The sequence below is a fragment of the Gorilla gorilla genome, chromosome 21 (assembly GCF_029281585.2).
Source record: "Gorilla gorilla gorilla isolate KB3781 chromosome 21, NHGRI_mGorGor1-v2.1_pri, whole genome shotgun sequence".
Taxonomy (NCBI): Eukaryota; Metazoa; Chordata; class Mammalia; order Primates; family Hominidae; genus Gorilla; species Gorilla gorilla.
In genome coordinates, this window is record NC_073245.2 from 35,201,239 (window position 1) to 35,215,265 (window position 14,027).

The window sequence follows — 14,027 nt, forward strand, 5'->3', positions numbered from 1 at the left end:
GGCGTGAGCCACCGTGCCCGGCCAGAAGTTTTTAAAAATTAGTCGGGCATAGTGGCTCACGCCCTTGTCCCAGCTACTTGGGAGGCTGAGGAAGGAGGATCACTTGAGCCCAGGAATTCAAGGCTGCAAATGAGCTGTGATCAAGCCACTTCACTCTAGCCTGGGCAACACAGTGAGACTCTGTCTCCAGAAACCAAAAAAACCCAAAAGGGTGGAAGCAGCACATGTGACCCTGTATGCTGCATTTGACAGACCCTGCTTTGCTCTTACCACGTTCACAGAGCGCTCAGGGAATCCAGGAACTACTGGATGTTGCTAAACAGGACATTCCGTTCGACTTCTGGAAGGCCACCCCTCTGGTCCTCAAGGCCACAGCTGGCTTACGCCTGTTACCTGGAGAAAAGGCCCAGAAGTTACTGCAGAAGGTGAGCCTGGCCATTCCCCAGTGCCATTAGCCAGCCCTCAGGGGCAACTGATGACTGAAAACACCTGCTGTCTCACCAGTGCCGCACCATCAGGCAGGACACAGATGCTTCTGAAGAAAAGTTTGCAGCATCACTTTTAGGTGGAGGGATGGTGGGCAGATGATGCTTTGTTCCTTGTGATGTTATTCGTGTTTTCTAGAGTGAATCTGTGTTTTATAATAAGGAAAGCAACTTGATTTTAGAAGTGTACTGTGGGCCGGGCACGGTGGCTCATGCCTGTACTCCCAGTAATCTGGGAGGCCAAGACGGGTGAATCATTTGAGCCCAGGAGTTCAAGGCCAGCCTGGCCAACATAGCAAGACCCCATCTCTACCAAAAACACAAAAATTAGCTGGGCATTGTGGCGCATGCCTGTCATCCCAGTTACTTAGGAAGCTGAGGTGGGAGGATCGATTGAGCCCAGGAGGTCAAAGCTGCACTGAGCTGTGATTATGCCACTGAACTCTAGCCTGGGCAGCAGAACAAGACCTTGTCTCAAAAAAATAAATAAAAGCGCATGGTGCCTTCAAGGGACTTGATCCTGGTCAGAAGTTTGTGTGTGCTGAGCCCCGGTGCTGCAGCTGAAGCCTGCTTGTTCCCCATGGCAGCTGCTCATCCTGCTCCTGGTCCGATGCTCAGACGTGACTGTCGAAGGGACCCTGTGGCCTCTCCCAGTCCCGGCACGTCAGGGCCAATGTGTCCCCAGCTGCCCAGCATTCTGCAGTGGGTCCTCCTCACCCTCCATGCTGCCTCCACTCATTTACCTGCAGGAGGAGGGCACAGGGCACGCCTGTCAGGGTCCCTCACAGGGTTGGATTGTGCACGCGTGCAGGTGGGGTGTGCAGAGGTGCTGAAGCTTCTGTGGGTAGATCTTGCTGAAAGGTGGGCAAGGAAATACCCCCCGAGGCCAGGGCCCTGGTGAAGGTGGCCGTCTGCCTTAGAGGGCTTCCGGCTCCTTTATCTCACATCCCAAAGCAGGGCAATGTTTGGAGCCCAGCAGGCCCAGTGTGCCCCAGCTTCCCCCAGTCTATGCAGCCCCCAGAGCCCTTCTAAGCCCCAGCGGGCTTAGGACAGGGTCTCCAGGGCAGCATGGGCCTCAGCGAGCCCTGGCGGTGGATTAACTTGCAATGGATTAGAGAGGCCTGAACACACTCACAGAACATGGCAGGTGCCCCTGGGGTTTCGTTACTGCCTGCCAATAGCATGATGTAAAACCCTTAACCATAAATTCTAAAGGATGAAGAAAGCCGGTCTGAGTGCAGTGGTATTTACAACTAATTGATCACAACCAGTTACAGATTTTTTTGTTCTTCTCCACCCACACTGCTTCACTTGACTAGCTAGCTAGCTAAATAAATAAATATATTCATTCAGTCATTCTAAAGGATGAAGTAAGATCTCTCTTTACATTTAGGTGAAAGAAGTATTTAAAGCATCGCCTTTCCTTGTAGGGGATGACTGTGTTTCCATCATGAACGGAACAGATGAAGGTAAATGGCTGGAAGCACCTCTGTACAGTGGGGCTGTGCAGTGAGGTGGGTGGGAACAATCCTGCTGCTTCTAACCATCCCCCACCCCGCCCCGCCCCGTGTGGGAGCCTCCTCCCCCGTCCGATGCTCAAGTAAAGAATCATGGCTGTTACAGCCCCGTTCTGATTCACAATTGACATGTCACAAAAGGATCTTTTTGGGGTCAGTGTCAGAGACAGATTATCATCTTGACCAACCCCAAACCTGGCATGAATGAAGCTTCTAAAAACATTGTGTTTTTAGTTTTAAGAACATTTGGAGAGAATCTCCAGTTGCCACCACATTTAGAATGTTGTTGCGTTGTTAATTCTAAGAGACATTTAAGGTTCCTCACTAGCTCCTGATAGGTCTTCAGTATGACCTTGAGAGTGAGTGTGTATGGAGGAGGAAGGGGAGCACTGGGTTCTTTTTCTGCTTCTTCCAAAAAGAGGAGGCCAGTAATAACCGGAGGAGAGACGCAGCATTTGGTGAAGTGCTTTAGGATTCAGCATGCTGTGTCTCAGGACAGTCGGCCATAGCTGCTGGATTCATTTATGAGAAATGCTCCTCTCTGCCAATGATCTAAAGGCTGGGTGTAGTGCGGAAGTGATCCCTTTATGCTCCCCAGATCTGCAAATAGTCATTTAACGGTCCTGTGTATTATGCTTTCAGCATCTCAAGTGATTAAAATAATGCCTGTGACACTCTCTTGCAGGCGTTTCGGCGTGGATCACCATCAACTTCCTGACAGGTGTGTGCACACTGCATCACAGAGGCTAGCCGATCACAGACACCTGCGGAGGGCTCGACTGGGCCTTTCGAGAGCAGGAGCCTCATTTCTGCTCTTTAAGATAACCCCTCAGGGTTTGGCAGTGTTGCTGACTGACCATAGGGTGTTGGGGATGGGTGGGGTCACCCACCTGACTCACAGGTGTAGATGCTAGGAGTGGGGTGCTTCTCTGCAGGTCTGGGGCATTTTTCTCCCAGCACAGCCTCTGCCCTGTCCCCTGCAGAACATCCACCAGGACCCCCATCCTCTCATTTCTAAGAGAAGTAACGAATTAAACCAGTCATATCTTCCAATATTGAATGTGATGTGAATGCTATTCACCTTCTAATTGGATTCCTCTGCTGTAGGTGGAACAGGGAACAGAAACATCTGTTTTTAGAAACAAGTGACAAGGAGTCATTTTTCTTAGTGCATGTGGATTTTTTGTCCCTTTGCTGGAATTATGGGAAAGAGCAGTGTTTCTGATGTACAGACAAAAAGGAAAGAAGTTTCCTGTCAGATTTGCCCATTTGCCACTTTGGGGGATAGAAATGTTAGGAGGTGGGTTGGGAGCCTCCGCCTGAGATGCTCTGGGGAGTGGAGATGGGCTGATCAGAGCAGGGCCCAGCTCTTCCTGGGAGCTAAGCCAGCGGCCTCCCTCCCAGCTGATACGGCAGTTTCAGTATCTCCCCTGAAGGTTCATGCTGTCCCGTCAGGATCCACATTAAACCACAGCTGGTGGAGCCATTACTCTTGTCCCTTAGATATATAGTGTACCCTTAAATGGAGATTTGTCAATAGCTGAGCTACTTCTCTGTCTTTTCTTTCCCCTGAGGGCCTGGCTTTCACCCTGGCTTTTCTGCTGTTCTCGCGATCTTACTAATGCCGCTGTGCTGTTTTTGCTTGCTGTGCTCCAGGCAGCTTGAAAACTCCAGGAGGGAGCAGCGTGGGCATGCTGGACTTGGGCGGAGGATCCACTCAGATCGCCTTCCTGCCACGCATGGAGGTAACAAGCCCTGCCGACCACAGCGCTCTTTCCACCCCGAGGCCACCCTGCCATGGGGGTGCAGGGAGGGGCCTGCTGAGGTGCTGCGGGGTGGGGTGGGGGGTGGGGTTGGCCAGGCCTCTGGACCCCTGCGGTCATTTCCTCTTCTGAGAGCTGGACTCACTCACAGATGATGCTTCTGGCTTGGAATTTTAATTCCACCAGGAAAAAAGCCAAAAACAGAAATTTGGTCTTTAGGGGGTGATAAATTAGGGAATAACTGGAAACGTTTGGGCCAGAGGATGTGAAGTGCTGCCTCCCTCCCCTTCAGGGTTCCGAAAGGAACAAGAGCAGAAAGATGTTGTCCAGTTCATAGGTTGGGAGGAAGCTTCCAGCCTTTTCAAGATAAATATCCTAAAGGAGATTAAAACACTTCCCATTGAGGCAACTGCTGCTTTAAAAACAGTTTCCTCCTCACCCACTCATCCTCCTGTTATGGGTAGTTTTCCATGGAAGGGTGGGCTTGTAGGTACTGATATGATTGTCATCATGTCTGGGCCATGTTTGTCAGCATGGGAGAGGTTGCATGTGGGAAGGAAGCACCGTTCTTCACTGGGATATTGGCTCCTCATTGCCTGCTCCTGTCTCGCAGCCAGCGACCTAGTGAACAGCTCATTTAATTGGCTGCACCTGACCATCCCCTCTCTTTCAAATGAATTCAGTGGGTGGAGGAGAATTTTCTAGAAAGACCAGCAGGAAACATAGTTACCCTCGTTCTTCTCCAGGGCACCCTGCAGGCCTCCCCACCCGGCTACCTGACGGCACTGTGGATGTTTAACAGGACCTACAAGCTCTATTCCTACAGGTCTGCTTTCGGGAACAGGCGTGGGGAGGCACCATGGGGTGGGTATGCAGCTCCCAAGGCCTCGCAAGGCCCTCTTGAGGTCATGGATGGCAGATCTGGGAATCCCTGTGCTGGGAATCCACCCAGACCTCTCTCTCCTCCTCCTCCTTCTCCCGCCTCCTCTGTCCTCCTCCTTCATCCTTTAATGTGTCTACAGTATACGCACATTCACCCAGACCCCTCTCTCCTCCTCCTCCTCCCGCCTCCTCTGTCCTCCTCCTTCATCCTTTAATGTGTCTACAGTATACGCACATTCCTCCTTGTGCACATTCCTCCATGTGTGCTTATTCTGCTCTACTTTGGAGAAGGTTTGAGAAGTGGGAGGGACCATGGGCCACACAGGAGTGTTCCGGGCCACCTATTGCCACGTGCAGTCTTCAGTCGATTCTTGTTATAAAGCAGGAGCATCCCAGACTGGTGTCGAGTCGGTCCCACTCACCACAGTGTCTGCAGCTCCTGGATGAGCTCCTGCCATATGATAGGCCCTCGTGAATTAATTAGCTAAGTTTCCTCAACTCTATAGAAAGAGACTTTTAGAAGGAGCAGAGAAGCTCACTAACTGCCTTGCTGCAAGCTCCCCCTTCCCCACTCGGGCTGGGTCTCAGAGGTGAGCCTGCCATGACCTGTACCTGCCATGGCAGCTGCCCTCACTGAGGTGTCGTTCCCACAGCTACCTCGGGCTCGGGCTGATGTCGGCACGCCTGGCGATCCTGGGCGGCGTGGAGGGGCAGCCTGGTGAGTGGACATGTTGCCCCGGGCCCACTCTCACAGCCTCTGCCCTCCATTCTCAGTGGGAACGAGGAGCCCCTCGGGAGGGCAGCAGCTTGGCCCTGCAAGAGAGGTCCCTCCGCCCCTCCCACCCCACTGCTGTCCCACTGCATGCTGGGCACCCAGCCAGGCCAGGGCATGCGAGTGGAGGGGTGTGCTGCAGATCTTGTTGGTGGCACCCTGATGGGGCAGGAACCCAGGGTGGTGTTGTACCTGTCCACCTTCCAAGGTATTTCTTTCTTTATTTTGAGACAGTGTCTCACTTGCTCTGTCACCCAGGCTGGAGTGCAGTAGCATGATCCCAGCTCTCTGCAGCCTCTGCCTCCTGGGTTCCAGCAATTTTCATGCCTCCGCCTCCCCAGTAGCTGGGACTACAGATGTGTACCACCACGCCCAGCTAATTTTTGTGTTTTTAGTAGAGATGGGGTTTCACCATGTTGGCCAGTATGGTCTCGAAATCCTGCCTTCAAATGATTGCCTGCCTTGGCCTTCCAAAGTGCTGGGATTACAGGCATGAGCCATGACACCCAGCCCCAAGTTATTTTTTAAAAGATGCTGATGAAATCCCTTCTGAAGCACTGAGCTGAAACTGAGGAAACCAGGGAACTGCATACTCATCCCCTACATTGGGAGCTGGCTTTAGGGATGTGAAGACAGAACCTTGTACAGACAGCACAGGAGGGCTGTGGGGGGTGCTGGGCTCTTGCCGTCAGGAAAAGGTTTTCTCTCTCGCTCATGATTCCAGCCTTGCAAGAACATCCCTCCTCCCTTGCTCTGCGAAGGGTCATGAAATGTGGGCTTGGCCCTTCCTGAGACATGGAGTTGACCTGGGGACACAGCCTGCATCAGGGCCAGGGCCTCTGCTCCTTATAATGGGCATGACAGCGGGCATGGACTCTTAGGAGATCTCAGGATTGCCATGGTCTGCTTCAGGGGCTGGGGCACGGCCCTGAGGCTGGTGGTGCCTCTCTTCCCTGATGGAACTGGCCAGGCCACAGAGGCCTTCCCAAGACCTTAGTGTCTCTTGTGTGTATGAGGTGCTCACCAGCACCCACGTGTGCTCCAGCCAAATGCCCTTACCTCAGCCCCCAGTGCCCCATTGGCCCAGCACCCCTGCCCACTTCTTCCAAGGGCCTGGTATCTGACAGGGTAGGATGTTCAACTGGAATTTTCATTCTCCCGTGCATGCCCTACTTCAGTTCTTTCTTTCAAATCCTGGTGTTTATCTTCATAATGGTATTCCTTTTGTTGCAAACAAAAACCATGTCTATGTCTCAGAAACACCTGCAGCCCTTATTCTGGGGCCAAAAACACCTATTATTTAGCCAATGAGAAAAGGCAGGTACCTCTTTGCCCTTTGTGGTTCCCAGGGAGTCGTGGCTCAGACCCTGAGTCCTCTCACACCCAGCAGAGCAGCAAGAAGGTCTCATGGTCTCCTCGTCAGGCTGTACAAAGTGCCTGTTTTAGACATTTGGGGGCTGTGAGGACCCAGGAGAATGAGTCTCTGTTTTGTTACCGGTTATTGCATAACAGACCCCCCAAGTAGAGTGAAAGAACAGCAAACAGCAGTCACGGCTGGAATCTCACGGCAGACCACACAGGCTCATCTGGGCAGCACCTCCACTGGGGTCCTGGGGATCTGTGCACATGCCTGTGGCTGGGGCAGCTGTCTAAATCCCCTGCTGGGGTCCTGGGGTTCTGTGCAGCTGCATGTGGCTGTGGCAGCTGTCTAGACCCTCCCGCTGGGGTCCTGGGGTTCTGTGCAGGTGCCTGTCGCTGGGCAGCTGTCTAGACCCACCCTGCTGGGGTTCTGGGGGTCTGTGCAGGTGCATATGGCTGGGGCAGCTGTCTAGACTCCCTGCTGGGGTCCTGGGGGTCTGTGCACATGCCTGTGGCTGTGGCAGCTGTCTAAATCCCCCGCTGGGGTCCTGAGGGTCTGTGCACGTGCCTGTCGCTGGGCAGCTGTCTAGACCTGGGCGCTCTTCCACATGGCCTCGCCCCAGCAGAGCAGCCTGGGACGCTTTTGTGGTGGCTTCAAAAAAGGAAGGCTACCCTGAGGCCACCATTTCCTGCCCATTCCATCAAGGAAACCAGGTCCAGGCCAGAGTCCAGGGATGGGACCAGCACCTTTCGGTGGGACAGCAGCCTGCCATCCTCGAAGGGTGATACTGGGGCCAGCCCTGGGACCAATACGCTTCCTTTGCTGGTTTTGAGCCCCCGGCTTGTGTGTATTGGAGCAGCAGATTCCATTCAAGGCATGGTGGCACCTGGTGGCACTTGTCCTGGCCCTGCCACCAACCTACCAGCTACTCACAGCCTCAGTCACCTATAAAACTGGGTAATGATGGCTCCCCTCCTAAGAGGACTGTCGTCACACTTCACTGAACAGCCCTTGGCCCAGTGCCTGGCACCTGGCGTGCCCAGGGCCATGAGCTGGGCATGGTCCTGGTAGCGGTGTGCTTCCTGGCCAACAAGGTTTTGCTGCCGCTTCCCAGGGAGGTGTTGCCTTCCCAGTGGACCTGGAAGCCACTCAGGTTCCCCCATCCTGTGTCAAGCCAGGGCCTCCGCGACTCCTAGCTCAGCCCTAGTCCATGGCGGTGATATACCTTCCTTTCTCTTTCCTTTTTAATCTCTGTTTCAGCTAAGGATGGAAAGGAGTTGGTCAGCCCTTGCTTGTCTCCCAGTTTCAAAGGAGAGTGGGAACACGCAGAAGTCACGTACAGGGTTTCAGGGCAGAAAGCAGGTACGGGGAGGGTTGCTGCTTGTTGGGTTCTGCGGGTGAGAGTGGTGGCCTCCTCTCTCTCTCGCCTTTCCCACATCCCATGGGATGTTCCACGGGAGGCTCCTGACCTCTCTTTGAAGAGCCTGTACCTGCCCTGGAAGTGAAGGTGGTTTGGCTGCAGGGGCCTGTGTCTGTGCTGAGAGCCAGCTCCTTCCCTCTGCCTCTGTTCAACATTCCCCTGACTGTCACCAGAAGCTTCCTCCTGAGGGCTGATTTCCTAACAGGCCTGCAGGGAGGAAGGACTGGACCAGCTTGGGGCTGAGATGCAGGGCTGGGACTGGGAGCCCAGGCACTCTGTGCTGTGCTGGGTGGGAATAGAGGGAGGGTCTGCTTCCACCCATCCTGCTCGAGGCTATGGAGCCCGCTGGCCCTGGGCAGGCTCTGGTGCTCTGCACCCTTGCAGTTTCTTCTGAGAGAAATGTTCAAATGCCACTCCCAGACTGGACACTCAGCATGAGGGGTGCATGCCTTCACGAACCATTCAGGTCCTTCCAACTCAGTCACCCACTGGTGCGTGTACCGGGGGGCCGCGTCAGGCACAGCAGGACTGCACAGCTGTGTCCCGCAGGAGGAGCCAGACAGTGAAGCTCATCGGGAAAGCCTTCCAAGAGAAAGAACACGGGGCGGGGGTCTGAGAGGGCGATCGCAGCTGTAACTAGGACAGCCAAGGACGGCCTCGTGGGGTAACATGGGATCTAAGACAGGAGGAGGTTTCAAGAAACTGCGCAGATCTGAAGCAGCAGCACCCCAGGCCGCGCAAGCAGCACACACCGGGGCCCTCTGGCAGCTGCTGTGTTTAATGAACGAGGAGGAGGTGGTGTGGCTTGGTGAGGGACACCAGGAGGAAATGAGATCGAAGGGTTGGAGCATGGGTCTGTGGACCATGGGAACCCTGGAAGCACTTGGAAGGACGGGGCCTGGTGGAGGAGGACTGGGAAAGCCGGGAAGCTGGGTCAAGGTGTGGGGTGTAGAGGCGCCCTCAGATGTCCACACGGTCCATTGGCCTCCGGGGTCCTCTGTTCCTGCTCTCCCTCAAGCCATGGGAGCTTGGCAAGTGAGCTGGGCCTCCACTTCCTTATCTATGACATAGGGAGGGTGCAGGCCCCCCTGAGGAGGTGGGACTCAGGGCTGGCGGAGGGGGAATGTAGGGCAAATGGTCCCAACAGGCCAGAGGCCACTGGTGTCAGGCATCAGCAGCTTCCTCCTCAGAGTCCAGGTCTGCCGCTGCCTTCGTGCCTATGGTCTTCATTCCCTGCGCTGGGACCAACAATGCCCTGGCTCCTGAGGGCTGCTTTTGACCTGTGCGAGGAGCAGCCCCAACTTGGGGTGGGGTCTTACAGGCTTCTGGACCTGCCTTTTCCTGACAATTCAGGTCAGAGTCTCAAGTCCCCTGGGAGGGGCCCCAAGCAGCTGTGAGGCCTGGGTGCTCGGAGCCCACTGACCGCTAGCCTTGTGCTTGTCCCCAGCGGCAAGCCTGCGTGAGCTGTGTGCTGCCAGAGTGTCAGAGGTCCTTCAAAACAGAGTGCACAGGACGGAGGAAGTGAAGCATGTGGACTTCTATGCTTTCTCCTACTATTACGACCTTGCAGCTGGTGTGGGCCTCATAGGTAAGGGGGCCCGGATGGGCTGAGCAGGAAGGTCGGGGCGGCAGGGGGCGGGGGTGGAGGGCGTGTGCTCCCCGAGGCAGAGGGCTGGTGGCAGGCAAGCAACCCTGTTGTCACATCCCTGCAGGAGGCCAGAAGCAGATTTGAGAAGGCATCTCATCCTGAGCAGGAAAAGATCAGTTCTTTGAGCCCTTCAGTAAAACCTCGTGGCTGGTGACTTGTTGTTGATTCCAGTTCCTGCTGGAAGGCAGGTCCTGCCCTGCACTGGCCCACGTTGTCTCAGACTCAGCCACTCTGCCCTACCCTGCAGCCCTGGCTACAGGAGGCCTTCTCTGACCTGCAGGTGGCTGCCCTGTACCCGTGGGAGGGATCATCTCACTGAATGTGGAGTCTCTCTGACTCACCCTGCACAGCCCAGGAAGCCAGATTAGGGCGGAAAAAGGTATTCAGAGTTTGCTGAGGCTAGTGGTGGTCAGGCTGTGTGGGAACTCTGGAGGGGGTTGCAGAGTCACTATCATGGTGAGAACATCAGAATGTATGGCCTGTGGTAAGGATAAGAAGACTACTGTTTTAAATAAGCTGACACGGTGCCGGCTCTCTGGGCCCTGCGGCTTCCGGCGGGTCTCTGTGCTGACAAAGCTACCACTGACTGGGCCTGGGTGGAAGGTGGGTGGTCAAGGTGGAAGGCTACCAATAAACCACCCCTCAGTGTATTTTTCAAGAACTTTTTTTTTTTTTTTTATGTTTGGGAAACTGATACCAGAATACTGTTGCTGAGCTCAGTTCTATGGCTTCAGGAAACATTTCAATTTCTCTACTTTTATTTTTCTTAACTTAAAATTTTACTCAATTTGGGGTCCTGGGTTCCTGGTGAGCTTTCTCGGGGGACACTGCAGGGTTGGGTTGTGGGGTGACCCTCTCAGCCCCCAAACCCACCCCACACCACATCACCCAGAAGCCGTCCTCAGAGCACGTGAGTGCCGCCTACAGCTGGAGGGCCTGCCTCAGAAGCCAGTCAGTGCCTTGGGGCTCTTGGGCTGGCATTCCCCGTGCCAGCCTCACGTCTCAGTGGCATCGCCAACCTCACAGTGCTCCTGCAGACTGGGTGTTGTGTCTCCCACAGATGCGGAGAAGGGAGGCAGCCTGGTGGTGGGGGACTTTGAGATCGCAGCCAAGTACGGTGAGTGATGCTGCAGGGGCCATCTCAGCAGGGGCAGGCGCCCCATGATGCTCGTGATGCAGGCGCTGGCCCTGACTCTCCTGGGTGTAGCCCCTCCTAAACAATGGCCACAGGCAGGGGCCTCGGCCCCAGCTGAGAAAGGACCACTGTCCTTGTCCCACCCTCATGGGGTCGTGAGGAACTGGGTCCCTCGATTCCACTTCCTCAGATGCCATTTTACTGCTACTAGGGTAACCCCAAGAGTGATTTCCCCTGGGATGTCCCAGTAAGTTCATGATTGTCACACAACCCTTAAGAAGCCAAGGCCCTACAGAATGGAGCCTGGGATGTGGGGTGGAGGGCTGTCCCCGGGGTCGCAGGTGACCAGCCCAGCAGACCCTGTGCCACACACTATGCCTCTCCACTGTCTCCTTCACGCCTGGCCCAGCAGCCAAGCCTTGGTGAACATGTCCTGCTCTTGGTTGCCCTTCCCAATGTGTGGGTCCAAAGAGCTCAAATTTGTACATCTTTCCAGAAAAAGTACTACCCTTCCCCTCCCCCAAAAGTGGCTTTTTTAAAGCTTTTGTGTCATTTTCCCATTTGTGCCCATGGACACTGGGTATCCACAACTACAGCAGGAAAAGGCTTTGAGCAGAATCCCAGGACAGCTCTTGGTGGATTTGTCCTTCCTCAAGAGCAGGAGTGGATTGTTCTGAGCTGGCTTTGGTGTTTTCTTTCCCCAGAAAGCTTAGGTTTTATGCATCTTGACACCTGGGAGAGGTGTCCAGGGTCTTAGATGTAGAAATGTGGCTTGGGAGACATTGGCCCATGACCCTAACACCAGGCATGCAAATCCCCTTGGAGCCCAGACCCAGTGGCAGCCGGGGTTGCCGCCCACCTGCCTGTGCTGTGCACTGGGTGCCTTCTGCGCTCAGCTGCAGCCTTGTCTGTGAATCCGGAGTGCGGAGCCAGCGGGTGCCTGTAGTGGGTGGAATTGGGGTCTGCACTTGCCCCTCCGCCCCCGGGTGGGAGTCACCTGGAGCGTGAAGGGACGTGTCTCATCCCCAGTGTGTCGGACCCTGGAGACACAGCTGCAGAGCAGCCCCTTCGCATGCATGGACCTCACCTATGTCAGCCTGCTACTCCAGGAGTTCGGCTTTCCCAGGAGCAAAGTGCTGAAGGTAAGGGTGCCCTCAGGTCACGCCCCAGCCCCTTTATGGAGTGAGGGGCCTAGAACCACTTCTCCAGTTGCTGGGGTCATGTCCCCCAGCCCATCCCTGGCTTCCAAGGAGCCGCAGCCTCCTGATGCACAAGGCTTTCCTGTCTGTGTGATGGTCCCCTCTCCCTCTCTGTCTTTTCAAGCTCACTCGGAAAATTGACAATGTTGAGACCAGCTGGGCTCTGGGGGCCATTTTTCATTACATCGACTCCCTGAACAGACAGAAGAGTCCAGCCTCATAGTGGCCGAGCCATCCCTGTCCCCGTCAGCAGTGTCTGTGTGTCTGCATAAACCCTCCTGTCCTGGACGTGACTTCATCCTGAGGAGCCACAGCACAGGCCGTGGTGGCACTTTCTGCACACTGGCTCTGGGACTTGCAGAAGGCCTGGTGCTGCCCTGGCATCAGCCTCTTCCAGTCACATCTGGCCAGAGGGCTGTCTGGACCTGGGCCCTGCTCAATGCCACCTGTCTGCCTGGGCTCTAAGTGGGCAGGACCAGGACAGAACCACAGGCACACACTGAGGGGGCAGTGTGGCTCCCTGCCTGTCCCATCCCCATGCCCCGTCCGCGGGACTGTGGCTGCTGCTGTGCGTGTCCCTGCAATGGGAGTCTTATCTCCCAGCCTGTCAGTTTCCTCCCCAGGGCAGAGCTCCCCTTCCTGCGAGAGTCTGGGAGGCGGTGCAGGCTGTCCTGGCTGCTCTGGGGAAGCCGAGGGACAGCCATAACACCCCCGGGACAGTAGGTCTGGGCGGCACCACTGGGAACTCTGGACTTGAGTGTGTTTGCCTCTTCCTTGGGTATGAATATGTGAGTTCACCCAGAGGCCTGCTCTCCTCACACATTGTGTGGTTTGGGGTTAATGATGGAGGGAGACACCTCCTCATAGATGGCAGGTGCCCACCCTTGAGGGAGTCTCCCAGCATGGGTGGATGCCGGGCATGAGCTGCTGTAAACTATTTGTGGCTGTGCTGCTTGAGTGACGTCTCTGTCGTGTGGGTGCCAAGTGCTTGTGTAGAAACTGTGTTCTGAGCCCCCTTTTCTGGACACCAACTGTGTCCTGTGAATGTATCGCTACTGTGAGCCGTTCCCGCCTAGCCAGGGCCATGTCTTAGATGCAGCTGTGCCGCAGGTCAGCTGAGCCACAGTCCCAGAACCAAGCTCTCGGTGTCTCGGGCCACCATCCGCCCACCTCGGGCTGACCCCACCTCCTCCATGGACAGTGTGAGCCCCGGGCCATGCATCCTGCTCAGTGTGGCGTGGGTGCCGGGGCTGAGCCCGTTGAGCTGCTTCAGTGAATGTACAGTGCCCGGCACGAGCTGAACCTCATGTGTTCCACTCCCAATAAAAGGTTGACAGGGGCTTCCCCTTCTCTGGGATTCCTCTCGTTGAGCGACAGTAGCATTTGCCCACCTGGCACCTGAGATCCCTGTTTACTAAACCTTAGAAAAGCTGCCAAAGGGGGTGGCATATTTCCAGTCCTGTCGACATCCCTCTCGAGGACACAGCAGTGGAGGGCCCCTGGGGGCTGGGGCTGGTGTAGGGTCTGGCTGGTGGCCCCGGCCCTCCCAGCGTCTGTTGAGCACAGAGCTCCTCCTGTGCCAGGCCAGCAGCCCACAGCACGGCCAGGTGAGGCCTGGGCACATAACCTCGAGTGAGCTGCAAGTCACCACGTCATTGTGTTCAGCAAGGATCTGGTTTTGGTCTGGAAGCGTCCCAAAGGTGTCGCATGCCAGGGAAACTGCAGACCAGCCCACACCCCGAGTGCTTGTGCCTGAAGCCCCCCCAACCAACTGTCACAGGAGGACAGGATCTGGCCCTAGGGCCTCCCAGGGCTGCAGCGAATGCTGATGGAGCCACGTGGTGGA

At 55.5% G+C, this 14,027-nt stretch overlaps 1 protein-coding gene across 14 annotated transcripts in view; it reads left to right on the forward strand.

Annotated features, from left to right (window-relative positions):
- Window positions 1-13,520, forward strand: part of ENTPD6 (ectonucleoside triphosphate diphosphohydrolase 6) — a 30,841-nt gene extending 17,321 nt beyond the window's left edge. For 11 of the 14 annotated variants that reach the window (XM_019017302.4, XM_055372795.2, XM_004061925.5 and 8 more), the window contains 11 exons: window positions 282-425; window positions 1,879-1,954; window positions 2,688-2,723; window positions 3,659-3,747; window positions 4,512-4,591; window positions 5,301-5,365; window positions 8,040-8,141; window positions 9,647-9,787; window positions 10,908-10,964; window positions 12,012-12,124; window positions 12,306-13,520. In XM_019017302.4, the coding sequence (XP_018872847.2) occupies window positions 282-425; window positions 1,879-1,954; window positions 2,688-2,723; window positions 3,659-3,747; window positions 4,512-4,591; window positions 5,301-5,365; window positions 8,040-8,141; window positions 9,647-9,787; window positions 10,908-10,964; window positions 12,012-12,124; window positions 12,306-12,404 (1,002 nt within the window). In that variant the 3' untranslated portion in view covers window positions 12,405-13,520. The remainder of the gene's footprint in view (window positions 1-281; window positions 426-1,878; window positions 1,955-2,687; window positions 2,724-3,658; window positions 3,748-4,511; window positions 4,592-5,300; window positions 5,366-8,039; window positions 8,142-9,646; window positions 9,788-10,907; window positions 10,965-12,011; window positions 12,125-12,305) is intronic. The other 3 variants (XM_063702279.1, XM_055372806.2, XM_031004840.3) reach the window with 2 other exon arrangements.
- Window positions 13,521-14,027: the final 507 nt, after the last annotated feature.